The sequence below is a fragment of the Falco cherrug genome, chromosome 9, assembly GCF_023634085.1.
Source record: "Falco cherrug isolate bFalChe1 chromosome 9, bFalChe1.pri, whole genome shotgun sequence".
In the NCBI taxonomy this organism is placed as follows: domain Eukaryota; kingdom Metazoa; phylum Chordata; class Aves; order Falconiformes; family Falconidae; genus Falco; species Falco cherrug.
Window position 1 is genome coordinate 17,558,382 of NC_073705.1, and position 25,062 is coordinate 17,583,443.

At 41.7% G+C, this 25,062-nt stretch overlaps 2 protein-coding genes across 12 annotated transcripts in view; both read right to left on the minus strand.

Annotated features, from left to right (window-relative positions):
- The window catches only part of LOC129736820 (golgin subfamily A member 2-like), a 430,355-nt gene that overhangs the window by 68,050 nt on the left and 337,243 nt on the right, over positions 1 to 25,062 (minus strand). The window lies entirely within an intron of this gene.
- Positions 14,253 to 25,062, minus strand: part of LOC129736833 (adhesion G protein-coupled receptor L3-like) — a 78,372-nt gene continuing 67,562 nt past the window's right edge. The window contains exons 2-3 of the mRNA XM_055721091.1: positions 20,527 to 20,636; positions 14,253 to 14,434 (exon numbers count right to left, since the gene is read on the minus strand). Coding sequence (XP_055577066.1) covers positions 14,328 to 14,434; positions 20,527 to 20,636 — 217 coding nt within the window. The 3' untranslated portion in view covers positions 14,253 to 14,327. The remainder of the gene's footprint in view (positions 14,435 to 20,526; positions 20,637 to 25,062) is intronic.

Sequence of the window (25,062 nt, forward strand, 5' to 3'; positions counted from 1 at the left end):
CACCCAATCAACACAGTGTTTGCAAGCATGACCTTCTCTGGCAATTACAGCTTTGCTTCCCTGTTAAAATGTTTTATCCAGCAATGATTTTGCAGCTGCATGAAGCATTCCTGATTAGATTTTCAACACTGCTACACATGAGGTCTCTTGTACAGAACAGTTTCCACACAGAGAGTGTGAGAATTGCCGTTCAGCACTTTTCAGTGCACATTTTGAAGGAAAATAGAAAGAGAAACCCCTTATTTTATAAAAAAAGTAATTTTAAAGTGCTTGAAAATTCTTTAAAAACAAGGGTTCCCCCCCCCACCCGCCACCACCATGTGTGCATTTCAACAAACGTGTATAAATGAAACTGTGTTAAGAGTAAGAAAATAACAACTCCTAGCACCACACATATTCAGGAACTGTAAGTCAATATTAAAATCATCTATAGCGCCATCGTAGGCTATTGCCCTATAGTTTTAGGGCAAAGCTGAAGCAGAGAGAGTTTTCAACTTGTCCTAGATTAATTCCACATGTTAAAGCTGGAGATAGGAAAAGATGGGTGGTATACAGCCTGTAAAAAACCTTCAGGTCATGTCCAACCAAGTCCCGTACCGGCTATTTTACAGACAGAAGGGGGAAGAGGAGAGGAAAGTGACACATTATGACCAAACTGTTCTAGACAGGAAGAATGTTGAGCACATCTATTAGCTTTTCTAAAAGTAATCTCCATAGATGGAGGAATGGAGGGGGAGATCTCCTACCTGTGGAATAGAAATGCAGTCTGTAGCACCAATGTCATGCTGTAAGGCCAAGACTCTTTCCTTCCAGACGATAGAAATCCAACACAAGGGAGCCAGGGCATTAGCAAGAGCAAAACAGGAATGATGAAACACCCTGCATATCTTGTCTTCTCTACACCCTACATTGCGATACTCCCAACTGAAGCATAAACATTTTGATGCAACTGGTCCAAAAGGTCTCCATAATCATGGAGAGCTTGCCTTCCCCTAGAATGTTACATGGCAAGCCATGGCATCCCTTGAAGTGGGATCATTGGTATCAATGAGTTCAATGTTTTGCATGGAACAAAAAAGGCAGTGAAAGAAACAGTGGGACAGACAAAGAGCAATCAGATCCTATTTGGTTTCTCTTTTTTGACGTCTTCCAGCAGATATAATTTCAATTCCTTAAAAGCAATTAACTGTGAGAAGCTGGCAACAGCTTACATCATCTACACTTACCATCAAAGGATGCAGGGTCCTGCAATCAATAGGCTTTTTTTTATTTTATTTGGTCAATTTACAATGAACTCTTAACATTTGGTAAAATTCCACCCCAACTAAATAGGCACAGGATTTGTAAACGTTGCTCCATTAGCAGTGAAACAGTCAAGGATTAGCTCTTCTGGATAAAAAGAGAAAGTGTATCCAAAAATTCTAAATAATGACAACTTCACACTAAATAGAAGTAGAAGAAGATTTTTTTTTTTATTTATTTTACCTATTATTTCACTCACAAGTTTCACCTGCCAAGCTTGCTATTTTTGTCACTAATCTTTTTACAATTACTCAGTTGCCTGAGCAGCTAGGAATAACACAGGCAGCACACAATGCCCACTGCAAAGCACCTTCAGCAGGATAACTATCAAACAAGGCTGCATTAATCATCTCTTGCAGACTAAACCTTACTGAGAGCCGACTGGGTTTTTAAAAACAAACTACTTCTGTGTGCCTAGTCCAAAACATTTGGAGCTTTTAGTTCAGTTGTATGCTGCAGGTACACACAATGGCGCATTTATATTTCCAGCAATTCCTTGGTATCAAATCTTTTAAAGTTCAGGTCAATGAGGTTTGGAGCCTGCCAGCCCATGAAGTTGGAAAAGCCCTTCCACTAGGTACTGGACTACTAAGGAGGTTTTGCATCTACACAAGCATTACAGATCAGGCATCTCCCTGAGAAACTAAACCAAATTTTGTTTGGATTTAAGTTAAAAGAATGACTCAAACGTTGAAGCAGTGGTGCTGAAATTCTGTTTTCTGCTCCATCCCCATTTCAAGGCAGGCAAAAGCCTGCCCAAATGGCCCAGCGGGAGCATCCACTGGCCCAAAATTCAGGCCCACATATCGCACTCTTTCCCAACTACAAAGACAAATGAGTAAAGCCAGTGTTTTCTTTGCATGTTGTCCAGAGCATCACCCAGTTTGTTACGCTTTTTTATAGAGCTGCCATGTATCACCACATAAACGTCTCCTGGGTGAAGAGAGACATCAGGATGCGGCTACATGTTAATTAATATGTGAAAGAATTTCTGTTTTTTCAAATAAAATGTGTTTTGGAGCAAAAGTTGTTTGCATATTCATTTCTTTAAATGGAACTAACAAGTCACGTAAATAATAAAACCTAAAAGCAAAGGAAAAAACTCTATAAAATTAATTTTCTCTTAGGTACGTCCAATTCAACATTTTCTGTAGCACATAATTCTTTGGAGCTTTAATGTCCATGCTTCTATAGACCAAAAACAATCTGTTATTTTGCTTGAAAGAAAACATGCAGGCTGTGAAAAGAAGGCTCTAATTGACTTATTTTGTTTTATGAAAAACTGTCCCCCCAAATTCTTTATGCAGTAAATTGAATTTTCAAACTGATGCTTATCATATGTGCAATTGTTTCCAGAAATTAATTTTCAAAACAGTGATACTGGACAGACCACTCTGGTAAAGAGCTTGCCTGATGTTTTTAAAACTAATGGTTGCAGTACAAATGTCAGTCTGAAGAGGAAGTAACAATATTGGCTTCTGCTGCTGATTTCATACATTTCAAATTTTTATTAGGACATTCATTTATGGCCAGCACTAATCAGGAGTCATACAGCTGTAGGTCAGAGCGATTATATGCATTTAGAAGCAAGTCCATTATTTCTGCATATGATTTTTCTTTGTAGGTTAAGAATAGTTTTATGGTGAATATATGTTGTTAGTCTCCAATAAAAGCATAATTCTTATTTTTAGATCCATTACACATACACAATTCATTCTGGGAACTTCGGAAATTCAGCAAGGTACACTATATTTAGAAACAGGAGTTGTTCTCAGTTTGATGCTTTCTTACTGATCATTAACTACCACACAACTGGCAATGAAATCAAGCCGCCCAATTGTCTTTTAAATTCAATAAATACATAACCGGGTCATATTATTGCTGTGAATCATCTTTATCCACTTTTATATCATGTAATTTAATATCCATTTGCAGAAGAGCTGACACTACCACTCTATTCTTGTTCAATATCGGAAAATTTAATTGCCTACCTATCCGACTTCAGGCAAACCGTGGTATAAACCTGACAAACTCTTTCGTCTTGACCCTATTGACTGACCAAAGTAAAACACACCACTGGTACCACAAAACCCATGTGCACATTAAGTTACAACAATTCTGCATTCCTAGCAGTGAACAGATTTTAGGACTCTCTACTGGCATAACAAGAAAAACTTGGGGGGGGGGGGGGGGGGGGCGGTGGGAAGTCCATGTTGACCATTTAATAGTAAATACAATTCTCTGCAAGCCAATATCCTCCCAGAACCCTGTCTTTCAGAAGATCCTCTGCTCCCAAAAGGCAAGGTCAACTGCAAAGAACAGCATTTGGATTTAAAAGACTGAAGCTTGTAAAGCCAAAGTCACAGCTGTACAGGTACATTTATGATAGAGTAAGTAGGAGTGGGAGAAAGGAAGTGGAAAGAGAATAGGAGGGGAGAGGAAATGTGAATTTTCAATAACATTTCCCTGAATTCAGGCAGAGAGAAGGAAAAGGAATAAATAATCTCTCTGCAGATAGCTCACATGTCTACACTGTTTAACAGTATTCATACACCTAACTTCCATAGACTCTGGTATCATGAGGAAGACAGCAAATTTTGGCTACCTGGGGCTCCTTCCTACACATCCTGACTTCCTGACTTCTAATGGGTCTGTCAACCTGCTGAGATTTATGCCGCCCGCAAATAGCATGGCAAAGGTAACAGTAGCTCAGTGTTGGACCAAAAGCATTGCAGGGAGCATGATCACAAGTGGGAGAGAAGAAGGAAGAAGATGCGTCTCTCATGCATCTTCACGCAGCAATATTCAGGTAGCAGGAGGTGCACCTCTTGCCAAGATGACCATCAGTATCTAAGTCTGCCCCTTCTTGCCCCTAGCTCTACAGAAACTAAAACGTTTAGAGCTTGCATGACTCTCACCATGCTTCTGCAGATGATCAGGAAGGAGCCACAGAGCAGCAAATCTCACCACAAAAAAATAGGCTTTTACAGTGGACACTCTCTACAACCAGATCTGACCTACAGCACAATACAAGAACTTTGTCCCACAGAGAGCACTGCAGAATTCCTCTAATTTTGTCAGATAAAAATAAAATGGTTTTTTTTCTTCCCATTAAAATAAATATCAAAAGTAGTGCTTAAGAAACTTGTTTAACTTCAGAGCTTTCTTTAGATTTATTTATTTTCTTTGCCTGAAGAGAGGGCTGTGTAAATGCTGCTCTGTTAAGGGAAAGAAGTTCAAACTTTACATCAGGGCTTTTTGCCCAGTGTCTCTTGGCACGCTTCCTTGGGTTTTAGATTGCTTTGTATGGTGAAGCATTACAGAATAAGATAACACTGTGTTATCTAGGCACTAAGGAAGGGCTTTGCACTAAAGAAATTGAGCCAAAATTTCTTTTCAAGGAGAGCAGAGAATGCATTTGAATAAGCACTAAATTCAGCAGGAGAATAACTAATATGGTTGGTTTTAAAGACACAGAAATTAATATTTTGCTGTGTTATGAATGTTAAGTGTGGATTTTAAAAGGCCAGAGGAAGAACATACATGATTTCTACTCCCAGTTTCTGGCAAGATGCTGTAGCAATTTTATAAATGAGAAAGTAAGCAAATGATTGTGATATTATTTTTGAATGGCTACTATCACAAAAGACCTTTGGCCCATTTGTTCTGGCAATATGTGCCTTAATGATGTCTTTTGCATCATAGCCAGCAAACATTTTTGCAGCATATTTTGTAAAAGCAACAAAGAACAGCCTGTTCTCCACCAAATTAAGCACCGATCCTGCAGATGCTTACACAGTTTGTTTGTTTCCAGATAAGGCGTGTGCATGGACTTTTATGTCTGTAGTAAAACTAGGCACACCCTCAGAGAATGTAGTCTCTGAGACGGTTGGTCCAGTTTCTGAGGATGGCTGGGCTGCAGTCATCTGGATGCAAATGAATCACAGCATTGCTGTTATCTGGATTGCTCTTCAAGGGCCAGGCTTTTATTCCACAACCACCTTTCACCTGGCTGTATTTAGAGCAATAATTTCATTTTTAGAAGAAAGCAGTGCAACAGATGCAGAATGAAAGGAAAACTAGCTTACTAAAGGAATACACTGTATTTTCTGCAGAGCCAGGCAACTGACAAAGCACCCATGAACATCATCATGATACACCTTCACCTTAGGTTACCAGCTGCCCCCCTTGCAGTAAACATTGTACGAAGTTCTCAAGATGTCAGGTAAGAGCTCTTGCAAAACTTCCCGGTCCCAAGGTCCCTCAGGAAAGGCTGATCAATACTTTTTTGTTGTGTTGCGAACACAAATTTCAGCCTTGCCCAGACAAGTGCAGCTCCCACCAAGCTGAGAAAGAGCAGGATTCTCTTACACTGGAATTGATGTTTGCTCACAGTTTTCCATCATGCAGTATTTCATGGTCTTCATTCTCTGGTTATTAAAACAGGATGTTAATCAACAAGTGGAGAAGGAGGAGTCAGGGAGTTGGTTCCATCTCAGAAGTGGCAGCTAAAGCTGCAGAGCAACACGTGTTTCTCATTTGAAACATATCACTCATTCTTAAAAACAATAAGACATACCATCTGTTGCAGCCATTCATAATAAGATTTGGGCTGAGTTTGACTGTGAAAACCCATTTCAACATGAGTATAAATGTGCAGATGAAGAAGTGTTGCGAAGCAATTCATTGGAGCTTTCCTTGCTATACACTACAGGCAACAATGGCCAACTGTCTCCAGGCGTACACACGGGGTTCTATAAGCCCCATTTATCGAGTCATTGCAAAGCATCAACATCTTCCTGTGGCAAAAATAGTTTTAACAATTTGGCACCATTTCCCTCAAGCAGTTAATAAACAAATTACTAGATGTTTGTGGGACTGTGCAAAGCAGTTGACTCTGTCAACAGAACTTTTAAAATGCAAGGATAGACAGGGCATATTTTCAGTTGAAAGGGACCTACAAGGATCATCTAGCCCAACTGCCTGACCAATTCAGGGCGGACCAAAAGTTAAAGCATGTTATTAAGGGCATTGTCCAAATGGCCAACACTGACAGGCTTGGGCATCGACTGCCTCTCAGGGAAGCCTCTTCCAGTGTTTGACCACCCTCACAGTAAAGAAATGCTTCCTAACGCCCAGTCTAAAACCTGTCCTGGCACAGCTGTGAACCCTTCCCGCGTGTCCTGTCAGTGGGTATCAGGGAGAAGAGATCAGCACCTGCCTCTCCACTTCACCTCCTCAGGAAGCTGTAGAGAGCCATGAGGTCATTCCTTGGCCACCTCCTCTCCAAATTAGGCGAACCCAAAGTCCTCAGCTGCTCCTCACAGGACATGCCTTCCAGCCCTTCCACCAGCTTTGCTGCCCTCCTCTCGAGACATGCAAGTCCAATTGTAGGGCCCAAACCTGCACACAGTACTCAAAGTGAGGAGGCTGAACCAACTCTAAATACAGCGGGATAAACACCTCTTTTGACTGGCTGGTTAGACTGTGTTTGATGCACCCCAGGATGCGGTTTGCCCTCTTGGCTGCCTGGGCACACTGCTGATTCATATTGAGCCGCTGTCAACAAGCACACCCACATCCCTTTCTGCAGGGCTGCTCTCCAGCCACTCCCCTCCCAATTTACGTTTGTGCCTGACTTTACTCCATCCCAGATAAAGAATCCAGCAGTTGTTCTCATTAAATTTCATCCCATTAATCATTGTCCCATGCTCTGATCTATGGAGATGCCTCTGCAAAGCCTCTTGTCCCTCTAGAGAGTCAATACCACCTCCCAGTTTGGTATCATCATCAAACTTGCTAATAGTGCATTCAAATCCTGCACCTAGACCTTTGATAAATACATTGAACAGAACTGGCCCTAGAATTGAGCCCTGAGGAACAGCCCTGGTGACCAGTCACCAGCCAGATGTAGCCCCACTCACTACAACCCTTTCAACTCTGCCCTTCAGCCAGTTCTTCACCCAGTGCACTGTAAACCCACTCATCCAACAGTTGGACAACTTGCCTTATTAATCTCCAGAAAAACTACATTTACCACATTCTTTTCATCTACTGGGTGGGTGACCTTATCATATAAGGGTATCAAATCAGTTGAACAGGACTTTCCCAATCTGAACCCACGTTGACTGTGCCCGATGATCACATTATTCTTTAAATGTCTTGCAATAGTATCCAGTATAATCTTCTCCGTATTTTTTTCAGGATCTTAGGTCAGACTAATAGGTCTGTAGTTCCCTGACTCTTCCCTCATACACTTCTTGTAAATTGGAATGACATTGGCTAGCTTCCAGTCAGCAGGGACCTCCCCAGACTCCAAAGACCTTTGGTTAGTAGTTGAGAGGGGTCCCTGCTGTAACATCTACTAGCTCATTCAGCGCTCTGGGATGAATCCTATCAGGCTACATGGACTTGTGAATGTTCAGCCGATACAGCTTGTCTCTTACAATTTCAGTGTCCACAAATGGAAAGTCACTGCTCCCACGCTCATGGTCCTCCAGCTCAGGGAACTGGGCAGCCCAAGGTCTATCAGCATTATTAAAGACAGAGACAAGAAAAAAACCCCAAAACATCACTGAATGCCTCTGCTCTTTCCTTTTTTCTTTTTCTTTTTTTTTTTTTTTCCAATCCCTATCAGTCAGATAACAATTTCCAACAAGTATTGGTCCAATGTTTTCTTAGACCTCCTCTTGCTATGAATGTACTCTAAAAAGTCCTTCTTGTTATCTGATACAACACTGGCCAGTTCCAACCCTAACTGAGCTTTGGCCTTCCATGTCTTCTTGCATATATGAACCATAGCTCTGTAATCTTCCTTGTATCAAGGGAAAAACAGAATGATTGCTTTATGTACTCTGGAACTGGTATAGGACTTTGATAGCAATTAAATTTTGTCTCTGAGAGGAGACAGGAGGACGGAGCAGTCCTCTTTGAGAAAGGAATGCCTTTCCTTTGCACTGGAAATATCTTCATTATCATCTCTGCACCACAGATTTCTCCACTCACAAATCTGAAGGCTCAGACTCACTCTGTTTAATAACCAAGGCTGCACTGATTTTAATACTGCCCAATTTTACTCTGTACATTCAAAATCCCTCCAAGTCAACAAGAAAACTCCCAAGTGTTTCATTGGGTTCTCATCAGAAGCACGTGCTCAAAGACAACTACTGCACCTTTATCAAGTCTGTTTGAAAAAACTAAAAACATACAACACAATCAACAATTAAAAACACCCAGAACCCCCCCCCCTCAAATTTGAAGACATTAATTTAACAAATGTGACAATAGAACCAAGACATATTTTTAATGGATTCTATTTGAAACACAGACTTTGTTTTCAAAGTACCTGCACAGAATGTAAATTTGTCACTTTATGGTAATTACTAATATCCTCCCCGACCAGAGTCATCTGGAACGTATTTAATTACTGACGTCATTGAAAATGTACATGGCACATGCTCACTGTTCGGAGTCAGTCTTTAAATGGACAAAGGCCCATTTGTTCCTTCTTTGAAAATGTAGCCTCAGCATATAAAGTGACCCCCAAACTACGCTTCTGTTATTTGTGCACAGCATACATAAAATGTAAAAACAAGCTGACATTCATCAAGCATTGAAGCACATGCCTAGGTAGAAGCATCCCAGTGGTCTCAATGGGAAAAAAATGGGGAAAAATCTAGGGGTGCAACTGTGCCTCATACAAATATTCATGTGGTACATTTATGCCTCTGCCACACCTTGTGCCTCTGCATCACTTCCAGTTGGTATCAGAGCCACCTCAGGTGTGCCTGTATGTACTGCTGGCACTCCCTGCACATGCATTGCTCCGTATCAAACCCGTGGCAGGACTCAGATACCACCACATTTTCCCTGTGACATTTTAATAGCTGATGCCTCCATATTTTCAGCTCTACGCTGACTATCAACTAAAAGTTTCTAAAAGTAAAAAGGCACTGCCAACCTGAGTATAAATACCCAAAGTAGCAATAGCATACAAATGCAATTATACTTGAAGCAGGACTAATTTCAGCCTATGATAAGAAAGGGACCACCAGTATCCATATAGTGTAATTTTATAGTGAAGCCACTAGTGGTTAGAGCCACTAGACGCTCCTTTCTACTCTCCTAAGCAAGGGTAGAATATCAGTCATTCATCTTACAATTTCAGTGTTTTCTGCCAAGCCTTATCAATAAAAAATACCTCCAACATCAGCTTTGTATTGTTTCTTGATTTTTTTTTCTATTCAGGGTCAAATCTTCAAACCCTAGTCTGCATTCGCTACGTGGACTTCACATTCCTTCCCATTCCTTCAGTTTTGCTGCAGAAACATGGAACCATCTTTTAAGGTTGCATTCAGAATAGCACTTAAATGCACGATTTGTTACTTTAAATAGCAACACAGGTGGAATAACTCTGGAGTGTTTCATATACAGACATTAAAGGCAGATTTCTAGGGGAGCTTAGCTTTCATTAGGGCACCTGAAAATAATGGGCTCATTTTCAAAATCCCACAGAGTGCAACAGCTCCTGTTCTGTTTAGCAGAACCATTATTTTGCGAATCTGAACATCTGAGGGTTTGGAAGCTTTCAGGTATGAGTGTGTGTCTGTGTGGTCCCGCAAGCTTCTGCAAGAGCTTAAATTGAAAACTGTGCAATTATTAATTTTTAAAGCAAAAATGACAAAGGCCCGACACTGCCTCTCCTGGCATAAAAAGAAAGGACTCAGCTGGATTACGTAGTGAGGTGCTAGCCGAAGCCTCTGCTGAACTAGCATGTGCTCTCCTGCAAAGGGCAAGACAATAGTTTCACTCACACACACTGTTCCACACACACAAGAGAGGAAAAAAACAGAGTTAATGCAGGGCAGCTGAATAATACCTTCACAGAAGCAGAGAGAGAAACCAGGTAGACGTCATCTGCAAGGTGAATTAAAATTATACATCTCTGAGGATTATTGGTGAAAATTGAGACCTGGAAGGGAATTTGCTTTTGATATTGGAAAGGATAAATACCCAATGTAAATCCTTTTATGTGGGCCTCTAGAGTAGAACAGAGAAATTAAAGATAAATGAGATTAAGGCATTTTTTAAAACTACCTCAGACATATTTAAATTACCCATGGAGGGGAAAAAGGCTTTGGAGGAGGACATTAGTTTAGACCCTCAACAAGACATTCATCTAGGAAATCAATTGGAAGAAATCTTTTCTAATCTGAATTGGTCACTGCCCCCCGCAAAAGCCAGACACATCCCCGAAAAACATTTAAGAACATTTCTGCATAGCCTGGCAATCAGCCTGGGGGGGTAAATGACATGCCATGTCATTTTTTTGGTGAGGTCTGGGTTAGGAAACATGTAGGTATAACTTGATCCCTTCCCAACCCCCCCAGAGTATGCCCTGGGGAAGGCCCCTTTGCCTTAGCCTCCCACAAATCCTCCTCTCATTTAATTGCTCTTGGAAACAGAGACAGCAGCTAACAAAAGTCAAATGCTACGCAGTCTGTGTTTCTGTCTCTTTTGCCAGAGTTTGAGGTACATACAACTACTGTGGTTTCATGCAGGCCTATATTGTTATTAAAAGTGGACTGGAAATGTTGTTAGCAAGGGAAGTGCAGGAAATGAGTAAAAAAGTAATACATTCAGATACATTTGGCTCTCTTCCGGGGAGCTCTTTCAATATAAAGAAACTCAACAAAGTTGTATTTTTAGATCTGGAAAGATGCGTTCTCGTATTTCACACACTAAAGGGATTTGCCTCAATACACTCAAATTTCCCCCTCCCTCCTCCTCCCTCATGTGCTAGAAGACATGAACTTCAATCCTCAACTTAACCACTGGGTATACGTATTCTGTTCTCCCCATTGGCCAGAATAAAACCCAAAAAATGTATTTAATTTCTTTTTTGGATTTATAATGGCACCTGGCAAGGATGGTCTTAATCTCCTTACACTGCTTGCACCAATGAAAGAAAACTTTGCAGTACTTTTTGCTAAAGAAAGGAAAGGATAACAGGAAAAAAATCTAGAAATATAAATATAATCTCCGTGTAGATCTGTTATAAAATGTATAAAATCCCTATCCATGTTTCCAGAGGGCACTTGGCATAACAGCACAATTTAAACAATGATTATTGAAGACAGAAAGAAATATATTCTACTTAATGATGACAGAATTGTTCAGAGATAATTGGGAAGTATGGGGTCATGTTTAGACAAGAAACTGGTGGCAAATATCTAGTAGTAGACCTGTCAGAAAAGATGTACAGATGACCTAAAGTCAGTGGTTTTTTCCCCATTGGTATGCCAGGCAAGCACATTTGCAGGAGTCACGCTGCTTTGTTTCGTCAACATGTTTGTTAAGCAAACACAATTCTATTGCAGACATCCAAAAGACACTCTGCTATTTGGATGTGGAACCATCAGCCTCTAAGGTGGAAGGATGGTAGTGTATTAATATATTGAGGAATTCAACAACATTTCATTCTTCTTTCTGCCCAGTACTGGTTACAATTCCAGTTTTAGGTGGGACAGTATCAGTTATTTGCTATGCTAGAAATGGGGGTGACAAAGACTAATTTGTGGAGAAAAGCTAATGGCTTCAGATAGCCTCAGGTTGCCAGGATATGGCCCAAAGTTTGCTGACACTGATCATTGCCTTGTGATTTAATGACCTTTGATTCAGACTCAAAGGCCAAAGGCATTCAGGCAACAGATTGAAAGATTTTAAGCAACTTTTAGTTTAAATGGCTAAACCTAAAGCAACAAGATACGCTTTCTTACCAAAAAATGCAGCTGCTGTGGGACAAGATCAGAAAGGAGTAAGTGGTGCACAGAAGTCACACAAGGAATTGAGTTACTCCCTTATATTCATAATCTTCATAAAATGAGATGTTACACTACTCATCGCAGTTTTCCACCTTCAGTTTCCATAATAAACCAGTTATAGAGGCCCTAGGGAGAACTGACCGGGCTCTACATCAAGAAAAACATCAGATGTGAGAAACGCTTATCTACAGTAAAGTCTCTGACTTATTCACAGTCTGGATCTCCACACTGCAAATTTTGTGAGCGTGAGGTGATGGCGGGGATAAAGATGTAAATTTTGCCTCTCTTGCTGTACCACAGAAGCCTTTTTCTATTCTCTAAAGAATACCTTCTCCCAGCTACACTTGTTTCAGAAAAAAAAATATTAAATTAAACCCAACATTAAATTACTGTCATACTTTCCATGTTCCCCCGCATTCCCTTCAGTCTGTGAATTTTACTCTTGCAAACTTCTCACTGGTACCCATTTAACTTTCCACCTACTTAAGTATTAATTGGAAGGGAAAATGGAAGGGAAAAATCTAATCTCCTCTTTAATTATATCTATCACCAGAATACCCACATTTTCACACCAGAAGAATCACATCATTCCTGCTGTTTCTCTCACCTATGTTCGATGTGTCCAACATCTCCAAAAGATGCTCAGTGTTTTCCAAATTAGTGGAAAAGGAAGTTCTCAATTTGCCTCAGAAAATAAATAAAAATACACCTTTCTCACTCTGAGACTTGGCATTCAGACCATGTGTGTTTAATTTATACCTTGTGTAGCCCAACAAGCTGTGCCATTCAGACACCTGTCAGTAGAGCATGCTGCTGGCTGCTCTGCTTGTAGTTCATATAATGGGTTAGCTCAGCCTTCAGGTAAAAAAAAAAAAAGACATGTTTTAATGTTGTGGGAAAAAATACACTTTTTTGGAGTGAAAATTGAAAAATCTGGAGGTAATGAAACTGTTATGATAGAACAGAGAAAAAGGAATATACAGGGGTGCAAGGCATCCTTCTGTATTCTTGAGAGCAAATTAAACTGTCTCCCCCCCTCCACCTCCTGCAACACTTTGGTTTTCACTGTGCTTGAGTGCAAGATCTTCAACAACTACAAAGCTTGTAGATGTCCAGCTTAAATATCAGATCTCATTCTGGGGTTACCTCACTTCCATGATTAATTAGGAGTGCAACTTTAAAGTGGGCAGAGAAGTGACGCTCAAACATTCATATGACTGAATTTACACTTACTCATGGCAATGACTCTTCCATAACAACCTGTTCAGCTGGTAAGCTACCAAGTTATTTTTCTAAGTGGTATTCATACATGTCCATCAAATTATGTCCTTACTGACTTTGACAGCAAATGTGCAATAAAACACCCTGTGATTGGCTGACAAGTTCATAGGTGCCCAGGCTATAACAGACTCCAACTCCTTTCCTCTGCTGCATTTCAGAACTAATACCATTAACCAGGAGCACTGTGGCGACTTTTCTGATAAAGATAGCATGTGCGATTCAAAGACACACGGGAGCACTGCCTGTTGTATGTGGAGATAGGATTTTCAGAACCAACACAAGGCGTAAAGATAGAATGCGTCAGTAAATAGAGGCATTTCAATATTTTAAGCCTGGCACTGGGGAGTGATGAGCTAGTTCAGGAAGTGACCAGCTAAACACTCAGAAGAGAGAAACAGAGGTAAACAGAAAAGATTACTTTTCACACAAAGGCTCGTACTGGCAGAAGTTGGAGACATGAAGAAGTGTCCCACAGACACTAGAGGAAAGGACCAAGACAGCAGGAGCTGGCTTTACACAAGAGCACGCTGGAAATTATTGATGGAGCAAGCAGTGATGGCATTCATACCATGGAGACCATCTAACATTTATCTAACTTCTCCGAAGAAGATCCATAGTGCTCCTGGTGACCACAGACTTTTAAACCAGTAGGTATTACAGGCACAAACAGCTGAAATCATCTTGTTAATCTAAACAAAACTCACCTTAGGTCCAAAAATGAACCACATTGCCATATATTTCACCGTGTCTCACAAAAAAACGTCCTTTTCCCCTCATCTCAGGCTACTCTCAAGTTTTCGAACACCAAAATTTCCCCCAGATCTCAGCACTTAGTTTTCTTCCCATTCTTGAAAACCATGCACACACCTATGCAGATAGCTCAGCCTCCATGATCGCAAAGTACCATAATAGCAGGTTATTTTAATTAAGGGTCTTTTCCAGCTGGCTGTTGTGTAGGTCCGTTCTCCCCACAAACACACAGTGAAAGGAGACTGACAGGGCAAGTACCACATCCTTAATTTCTGCCTCTGTGGATAAAGAACGAACAAGCAAAGCTGGAAGTTTCAGCAAATACAAAAACAAAGGTTTTTTTGGTTGCAATGCCCAGGAAATTGTATGCCTTGGAAGAAAGGCAATTAGTCAGCAGGATACAAAGTAAAGAATCTTTGCTCAGAAATAATCATAATGGGTAGTTAGGTCTGGTGGTTTTTGTTTGGTTGGTTAGTCTTAATTATTGTTCCTAGCCCAAGCACACAAATCATTTATTTAACTAAATAAAACAAAGGATTCCTGGCTTCAGGTGGAAATCACTCATTACTGACCAAAGCACCAATAGCTGGGTTTAACTCCTTGGGAATGCTTGCCATTTTCGCTGGTGGGCCCCAGAGGACCAAATTCTCCTGGGAAAAGACAAAACACCCAGAAACCCAGAGCAAAAGAAAAGCGGAGAAGCCACACGTCCATTTGTTTAACAAAACACAGCACTGCTCTCAATGGGCAAACGCCGCTTCTCAACCGATAGGGAAGGCGGCAAGAAAACACACGCAGGGAAAGTCTGGAGGCCACATAATGGTCTTATAGCACTCCAGAAATAATTAAGAACTGCATTCTTGGGAAAAGTGGTCTCATTAAATTGCTTTCAGACTGCAATTTTCTCCCAGCTTCTCCCCCCTATTCCCCCTTCCACCAGCAATCTTGGAGCAATGAAAACATCAGTTTGCTTTCTAGTGCTTGCATTCTCTTAAAAATGTCATTATTCAATTATCTGTCTATTCACTGGCCCGAAGGTCCAGTGGAGCAGATATTGTGAGCCTTCATTTAATGTTTTTAAATGCACTTTAGTCCACTCGTGCTACAATAAAACTTTATTGAAGTCTGTTCCCACATCACATTTACCATCGATGCCACACTTTTTTGGATATGTGAGCCCATCTATTCTTCTGTCAGCAGTAATAGGGATATTTCTAGCAAAGAAATGACCTTTCCTTCCGTCAATACAGTAATTGGGAAATGTGATTTCAGGTTCCATGCGTAAAAAGAAAAAAAGTCTTAAGAAAAGATGAACCATGCTCAAGTGTTGTTTTCCTTCCCCTTGTTAGCATTTAAGAAGCAGGAAAATCTCTGTAAGCACCAAAGATATTTGGTGCCTTCATAACATTTATTAGCCCATTTACCCAGAGGAACAGAAAGAAAGGATGAATCATCTTTCCTCAGAAGCCACAGATATTTTTCCCTTGCGGGGAACAGCCCTTTGAATAGATCTCCCCAATATTAAAAGCTGATGGAAGACTTGTCGCCTGGGTGCAAGACAAGTTATCATCACAGTGGGCTATGCCATGCCTGGGCCACCTGTCTTGCTCCCTTCTGCTGCCATCCTTTCCGTTAATGCAGCAACGGCCCTCGTTAAGCCCCCATCTTTTTTACACTTTGTCCTGCCCCCTACCTTAGATTTTCCAATTCTAGTAGAAAAACAGACTGTTTCTGGAGGACAACAGTGCACAAGTTATTCTGCGAACTCCAAAACCTAGAACCTAAGGGAACTGAGAGTTCAGAAAAAACTGAAGGTAAATTTCAACTCGGCTAGCTAAATCCTCTTCCTAGCACCATGCTGGATCCTTGGGAGCCTGAACAGCTGTCTCAAGGGGGAAATGAACAGAAAAAGCACTTCGAAATACCTCCACACATTCAACTCACACTTTTTTTCAAAACTAAAGTAAAATCTAAATGCAGACAATCCCTGATTTTCAGTCAAAGCCAGCGGGGGGTAGTTGCTCACATGTTGGAAAATCTCCCCCTGTTCTGACTTGGGGTATCACCCATGAAGGGCAGCACTGTCGCTGTGGCTCACAGAGCTCCCATGCTCAGGAGAGCAAAGGCAAGGAGGCTTGTCAGCCCCAAGTGGATTGTTCTTTCTCTTCATCCATCTTGAAAATACATAAAGGGCTACTAAAACATGGATGGTTTACACATACTAAAGGCTGTGTTTCTATACGGAAAACCAACACGTTGGTTTGAGTTTGTCAGATTACCAATACAAAAACTGGCTACTTACAATGACAACTAGCTCAGCAGCTCTCCCTGTCACCAAAGCTCTTGCAAAATTGGACTCTCTTGGCTGTCACCAGTCTCGTGTATGGCATTGGACAAATTGTTCATCTGCTTTCTGTGCTGGCTCATGAGCAAAATGGGAAGTTCTTCAGCACATTACAAAGGTGAAGTAAGAAAAATTACAGTCCTACATGTACTGGCGCCAGGACAACAGGACTGTACAAGCACCAGAAGAAGATACTGACGTGTTTCTGCAATCGGAGAGTTGGCCTAGCTTCACAAACCACCTCCACCACTGCTATTCTCATTATCCATTTAATGCTGCTTTGTAAAGGGAGAAGGAGAGAGGGAAGGGATGCACTAGGAAACAACAGAGTACTGGATCAAAGGGACCCTCGCAGAGCAAGGTTTCTCATACTTACATACAGAGCAACACTGCCTAAAATGCAGTTTCAGACATCTCTGCAACGTGCCATGTATGCGCAGCTCTAGCAATAGCAAACTACAGGTCTGGAGTAGCAAATAATTAATAGAAAACCGGGGAAAAGCTGTCTTGGTCAGAAAGAAAATTCAATTTAAGAAAACTGGAGTAGTAATTTCAGTATTTTGGAAGAAAAGGGGCAGTCTTTAAGGCAGGTGTCAGAGGAATAAAGAGCACATGCCAAGGCCTGCTCTGACAAGGACAAAAATAATTTGGCAACTTCAATGCAACTGAGGCCTGTCAGTTTAGGCCCAGTATCTTTTAACCTGCTGAAATCATCAGTTTTTCCCTTGGATTTCATTGTCAGAGGGCAACAAACAAAGTCCAGAGATCCTTGGAATGACTGTCCATTTTTTCAGACAGCATCTGCCATCACCTAAACTGACTACAGCATCAGCAAAACGAGGAGACAACCGGGCTGTCTGTGTGATCATCTGTTTTCCTCCCCACATGTCAAGTAACTGCAGCCTCATGAAACTCTCATTATCAGGAGTATCTGTACTGAACACACAGGAAGGTGGTGCAGAGGGTAACACAGAGGACATTTTAAAATATATGAACTACTGAAGTTAGAAGAGGTTGGGTTTTCCCCCCCTCCTGACAGGAAAGGGGGATGCTTTCCTTTTGAAAATGAAATGAGTTGTTGGTGGAAAATTTAATAAATAAATAAGAGTTCAAGAGGAGTATGCTACCCAATGGAGTTTTAAATCTTCTGTAATTTTTCTCCAAGGGAATGTATACACTAGCACTATACTGAGCATAAGCACCTAAGGTCAGCCCTAACAACATATGTTAAAGATGACTCCTAAACGCTGGTCTCTTGAGACACACACACACTCCCTTCTGCTGCTGAGCTAGCGCTTAGGTAAACTCTCTCTCTCCATCCATAAGGAATAATTTGAAACCATAAGGAGTAACTCATCCAACGAGACAAAGAAAGCTGGAATTGCACACAAGTACAAGTGCCTGCTGACATATTAATTCCTTTGTTACGCAGCTGCTGTCTTTCTTTAGGAGGTGGCCATATGGCAGACACCACCATTCATTCACCAAGGGCTTGGTGCACGAAGCCACTGAGGAAACGTCAGCGGATAAGGAGGGGTCGTCCCCAGTAGCAGCCAGCACCATGGAACCTGTAGAGCCCACTCCCCTCCCTCCAGTGAAGCATCACGCAAGGCAGCTGGGTGTGGGTAGCAACGCTAAGAAAGCTGGACCTGAAAGGACATGGGCAACAGCCCAAATTCAGCTAGACAGGCTGAAGCACGTGGGCTCAGTGACAAGGGGACCAACTGACCCACAGCAAATGGCAGAGGTATCACCAAGGGCATCAAAGGGGAAACAGATTTCATCCGCCGGGGTAGCTTTGGTCTGACCATACCCTCGCTGACTTCCTTGTCCAGAGCTGACACCTTCCCCATCACCTGGATGGCCTTCACTCATGGGGCACTCCTGGGGCCCAGGCAAGGAACATCTGTACAGCTGAGCTGACCATTTTCAGAGGGCAGAAACGGAGGAAGTAACAAAGCCAGACAGAGACTGAGGTAGGGCAAGAATAAAAAGGAGGCCTAGGTTTCCCCCTCCATGTCTGCAGATGAAGGGACACAGTTTGCCTGAACACAACCAACTTCCCTGGAGCTACACTGAATAACAATAATTAAGGTTTGACCCAAAATATCCTAGACGATACAGAAAAACAAGGGCGGAGATGGGACCCTATTTTACAATGTGCCTCCCCCTCATTTCCACCCCCATAACTGTACTAGCAGAGGCCCTATATTTGGTTTATAAAGAAACTGAGGAAACAGCCAGCTAAACCACTAACTTAACTGTAAAGGCAGCATGACTTGTCATTATTGTTTTCCTCCCCACATTCAGTCCATTAAAATACACTCAGTCCCTACTGTATGTTTGGTACTCAGCAGCCCCTCACAAGAGTTACTTTACATCTTGTACACAGGTCCGATTAACACCTCAGGGCATAATATTCACATATTACCTTTCTCACGAGACACCACTATTCCTCTTTGTTTTATATGCAACAAGGGCTACAGAGGCATACTATGTAATCACTATTGCTTTACCAGCTCAGCCTCAGAAGGGAGCAGCATGCCTCACGCAAATCACAAATCACAAGGAAATACAACCTGCTATGATAAGTAGAAACCAATCCCCTTGCCCTCCCCACACACAGTGTTGTGTGTAAAATGAAAGATCTCATTTAGAGTGGAACAACTCCAAACCAGTAATTTGGTACGAGCCTGCTAGGGCAGACCCTAAGCCCTGATGTCATTCTTTCCATGGGTTTAATAGTTCACCCCATTAAAAATATTCCAGCACTGCCTTTAGAAGCTTCACATTTTTGTTTAGAAAACATCAAATATGGTTATGCCGAGACCCCTGCCAGCAGACAGAGTCGCTCAGCAGAGAGGGTCTCCTTTGCTCAGAGAGGTGGTCTTAGCTGCATCCCTCAACTCGTGGTTTCACAAGCAAAACCTTGCACAACCTTTCCACATCGTAGTGGCAGACAGGTGCCCACCTCCTGCATGAGGGACAGGGACCACCCAAAGGACTGTAAATTCTTGCTTCCCCTCCAGACAGCATGTCTATCATTTGTCAGCCACATCTGCTCTCCAGCAGCCCACGCTCAAGGCAACAAAGAAGATGCTTTTAGTCCTCAAGCCAAATCCTGGGTTTCAGCAAACTGAAGTCTAATGCAACTCTGTAGCTAAAAAGCATCCATTCCTGTACCTGCTTTATTATTTTGAGAGCTGTGCTATGAGCACTGGCCTACACAAACTGAGAACCTAGAGATGGTGCTGCTATTCACCGCTCAGCCTTTACGACTGCTAACAAAAAGTGCACTCCTACTATTGCTGTTTTTATGTCTTTTTTGAGGTATGCCATTTTTGATAGTAGGACCATAACTGCACCTAACACATTTGGTTTCTACAGGAAGCAAAACCTGAGATATACTTAACTTTTTGTAGCTCTGACACTTCCCATTTGGCACATATTCTGTAATCCCAGATGACTGTCTGTCTACCTGCAAAAATTTAGGCTAAATAGCTTGCCTGTAATTTGCCTTCATAATCTTAGAAGCTTATAAATTAGTATTTTCTATCATCAAACATCAAATTTCCCGAAACACTAGCTTTCTACCTCCTCAGTGATACAATACTGTATTTAAGGCACTTATTAAATGTCACCAATTACATGGACACATGCTGGTCAAAGTGCGCTGCTGTATGATTACAAGCATAAAACCCTGGAAAGAGAAACTATAAGCTAGCAACAGTGCTTCATTCTCCCGGTCTGCTTCCCAAGTGTTTTCCAAAAGGAGATATGTCACTGTTACACTGTACTACATGGAAAACATGGGGCACTATTAGGATATTTTTAACATGAACACAAATCTTGCACAGAGGAAATTTTTTTACAGCTTGCTAGCTCAGTCTCATATGATGTACCTGGTTTGTCACCAAGCATTTACTTGCCCTTGGGCAACAACAGACAAGCTCAAGGATGGCCTAGTCTCCACAATCAATCAGATCTCTATTAAAGAAACAAAGGCAAATATATCAAAATACATACTGTAAGGGACGCATTCATACTGCACTTCCAGGTACTTGTATGTCCCAGGGCAAGGGTCTGGAAACACATCAGGGCCAGCAACAACTGCACATTGGGTCCGATTACTGCATCTGAAAAACAAGAAAAAAGGGAGTCAGAAAACAGTCCAGACAGAAGGACAGGTCAAGAGGTTGAGCAGCAGCCCCCACAGTGTCAACAGGAGTGAACATGCAGAAGCCAGGACTTCAGCATCAGCTGGGGAAGCTCGACAGAGAGCGTGTAAAGGCTGATGGCAAACGCTGATGTCTTCATCAGCTTATTGCCAGAAGCGAAGACATATGGTGGCACAACCCCTTTCCCTCCAAGCAGTTCTTACAGCACTAGGAATTATTTTTTTAAAACGGAACTGAGAGGATGGTTTAAAACAAATAACAATAACAAAACCCAAATAATTACAGATATGTGGTCCTCTAAAGCTTGAAACCCAAACTCCATCACAGTGATTTCAACTAACCTTAAATACCAGCATTCCCACGAAACAAAATGCAAAGACTAAACCGACAACATTTGTGGCAAAAATAATCATTGTATATTTTATAGCAGGCATAATAAATACATTTTACAACATATTTATAAAGTGTTCCCACAAAAACAGTCATCTCAAATAATGTTTAATACAAAGACTAGAAACAGCAGCCTTTGAGGGAAAAAAATAACCACCCAATAAGGTGTCTAAAAACACATTAATTTTAATTTTAAGTGGATTTTTAATTGTCAAGTAGTTTTTCACACAGAGCCAACACACATCAGTTATAAATGGCCAAGTTTTAGTTACTCATTCTGCCCAGCATGGATGCACCTACTGAGACAATGTATTTTTTCCAGAAGCAAACCTTGTTCTCACTAAAGAACTTGCCATACAAGTGCACAGAGAAGGAAGCGACCCTGTCCGCTGCAGCAAGCATCTTTCAGGTTAAGATTATGCACGCACACAGGTTGGGCTTTGCGAGATGCTTTCTCTGTGGCACATATGACTCACATCCATGGGTGACTGATTTTAGCATGTGTGGAATGCCAAATTACTTAGTTTACAGCAGTTTTACAGAGAAGAATCCTCAGCTTGTTTGTTGGGGTGGGGGTGGGGGGGTGGTGTATGTGTGTGGAGAGAGAGAAGTATAGTTAGCATTTGATTTTTATGCTTTTGCACGACAAAGAGACCTCCTAAGGGCTAGTTCATTGCATTTACTTTCTCTGCGATGCTGCATCCTCTGATGTGACATAAGACCCCTGACACTCCTGCTCTTCTAGCAGAAGCTGTGACATCCAGCACAGAACTCATTTAGGTCTGCGGTGGAAATGCTTCATGTTTACCTGAGGCTACAGTTTGTCATCCTTAATGCAGATTTTATTTGAGCCCATAAATTAAAACTGATTCATTAGTGACTGCCTTAAGCTCCATACTTTCTTTAATTTTATGGAAAGATTAATAAGAGCTGATACGCTTGCTCATCAGGCTGTTTTGCTGGATAACACACAATCCAGAGGGCTGGGTTGTTCTCTTTTTTCCTAGCTGAAAGATGACAGTTATCACAGCAACTGACTAGTTTTATTATACACACAGAAAAACAGTTGAATTAACACAGGGTAACTATGTTGTCCTCACCCTTGCTACTTACACTTAGGTGGCTTGGCTGGGATATCACAGGTAGACTAGACCATGCAAGTGGGCAGTCTTCCAGGAGAGGCTTTGAACATCATCCAAACCTTCACTTTCAACAAAAGTCGTTTACTGGGCTCAATGTGCCTTTCAAAAAGCAATTGCACTGGCCTAATCAATAGTCTCTCTGGCTGTAGCGACATTCCTGGCCACGCTATATAGAAGAGCAGCAATGGATCAAAGAGACATTTCAAAAGCATGAGCCAGGATCAAAAATTGCGAGGAACTGGATGTGGGGGGAGAAACAGACATTTAGGGTTCATCTGTGTGTTTTTTCTTTCTTTCTATCTGTAAGTGTTTGGTTTGAATCACCACTTGACCAAGCGTTTCCTTGTGGTCAAAAACCAGAAGTGAAAACACACAACCCAGAAAGCTCCAGGTTCATAACCAGTATTTCAAAACTTGGTTTGGAAGTCGAAAGTCGTGATCACCAGCTTTAACCTCTCCAAATGCACACTGCCTTCTGAGATATCACCAAAGAGAGTAAAAACACCATGATACAAGAGGTCAAGTTGGGAATGCAGAGTGGTGGTATGGGCTTTTCCCCCTAACTCTAGGCAGTCCTGAAGCCCCCTTGCACATCCCTGGGGATTGGGGGATGGCAAAGCACTGTGCCTACCAAGCACAGAAACTTCAATAGCAGGCAAAATCAAATCAACAGTATCACCTTACGGGGGTAAACAACAGAAAAGCAGGTGAAAAAGTCCTAAATAAAAGCTCAAATAGTATGCCATGTCACCTCACACAATTTGCAAAAAAGGGCTCATACAAAACACCCCACCAAAACCAGAGAAACTCAGCCTCCTCTCTTTTTCACAGCCATTTCGAATGGGCAGCAGTCCCCAGTCTAGACTTGGCATTTTTAGTTTCCTTTTATCACCCCAGGGTGAAACATGCAGGTTCCCATTCTAACACGCTAAGAGATGAGGGCAATATGGACTAAAAACCTCAGGAAAAAACCCTAATAACTGTTTAACCAACTACTACTGTCAGACATCAGTCTATGAAAATTGTAAGCAGAGAAAGAGGTAAAAAATACTCATCATTAAAGCTCTGGTCACTGTGCTTTTGCTCAAACTTTTTCTTCATTTTCACAACAGCTTCCTGGTCCCTTCAGGTTTTTTTTATTTCTTTCCCGACAGATTAAAGGCCCGGGTGACACTATGTGACACACAAGAACCGACACAGAAAAGGAGATGTTTAAAAGAAGATGCATCTGTAGACTTGAAAACACAGGGGTGGGCGGTGGGGAAATATAATCTTGCTTTACTGCATTCCCAGCAAATCAGCCCATGAGCTCTTCTTTGTAAATTACGGGACTATACAATGAACCCTGGGATTTCTTGGTGCTTGGGTTTTAGTAATACTTGCTCCAAACTCCTGCAAGGTGCAAAGCTCGCTGCTGGGTATTGACCTTTCCAGCCAATACAACAAGAATCCCTTGTTTTAATTATGGGTTGGTTTTCCTTTTCTTTTTTCCCCTCCTTTCTTGAAGGAAGATCTTTACTAACTACTGGAGTTACAATTCGCAGTAAGAACCAGTGCTGCATCATTTCATAAAACTGTCTCTTCTGTAGGTCGATTGCAGGAATACTACCCGAGTCCCTTAGCTGTATGCTAGAAACAGCAGCTCTACATCTTGCCAGACTCCCCTCCAAAACAGGGCAGAAACTGTTTGCATCATTGGCTCTAGCATAACTGTACTCCAAAAAACTACAGTCACCTTTTTTACAGCCATCAATACCTCTTTTACTTTCTTTTGGCAAGCAGTATATTAGTTTATATAAATATATTTCCAACACTGATTCATCAGCTCCTTCAGATGAAACTACTTCCCTTGCCCCTGCATTACCCTCACGGCACATCTTTCCCAAGCGAACCCTGGTGTCTTGGAATATGTTCTCATTCTCCGTATGCTCTGACACCAAGAAAACAAGAGAGCTGTGGGAGAAATCTGTGAATTTGGGGGAACAAATACACAAGTTTATGCCTGTTAAAAAAGTAGCTTCGATTTTATGAGTTTGTACCATATTTTAAGGCAAATGTTCTGGAGACACGGAAGAATTAAAGGAGCCCCTCAAGTGGTTTTAGTTCCCTTTATTGCCATTTATCATTAAATCTGACAAGAAATTTATCACCATCCTGTTGTTTGGGGTTGGTTTGTTTTATCTGGAAATCCTTATTTCTAACTGTAATCGCTCTCTCTGTTGCTCCCTGAAGTGCGAGGTGGGCACATGAAGATACAGCTTGCTTCTCGGAGACCCTGCATGTCTCAGGCCACCTCCATAACTGGTGCTGGGATTCGTGGACACTTTGCCGCGACCAAGAGCATCCACACAGCTCTTCAGAAATAACTCACCACGCTGCCACAGCATTCAGGCTAGCAAGGCAAAAAGCCTGCTGCATCTTCCATTTCGCAAGACATGGAAACTGTGACTTGCCAGTGCCCAGGTTTCCTTTGAAAATGCTTATGTTGGTGCAAAGGGCAATGAAAAGGCCAGTACGTCACATCCACTTGCCAAGGTGCAGATGCCTACCAAGACCAACGAAGAGATCAGAAACCAAAGCATAACCCGAGGTCTGTATTTTCACCCCGACTTGAAAGACTGATGGAAATATATGTTCCTGTGGTTCAGGAAAAGAGAATAACTCAAAACCCTCCTAAAAATCAGTCTGAGATACTCAGCAGTCTTTAAGAACCCAGCATCTCATAAACAGAAGTTCATGTTATTCACTTATATGTTTTGGCGAGGAAAAATTAGCCCCTGGGAAAATTATAAATTGTCCCAGTCATAAGAAAAAAAAAAAAGAGAGAAAAAGAAAGAAAGAAGAAGAAAGAA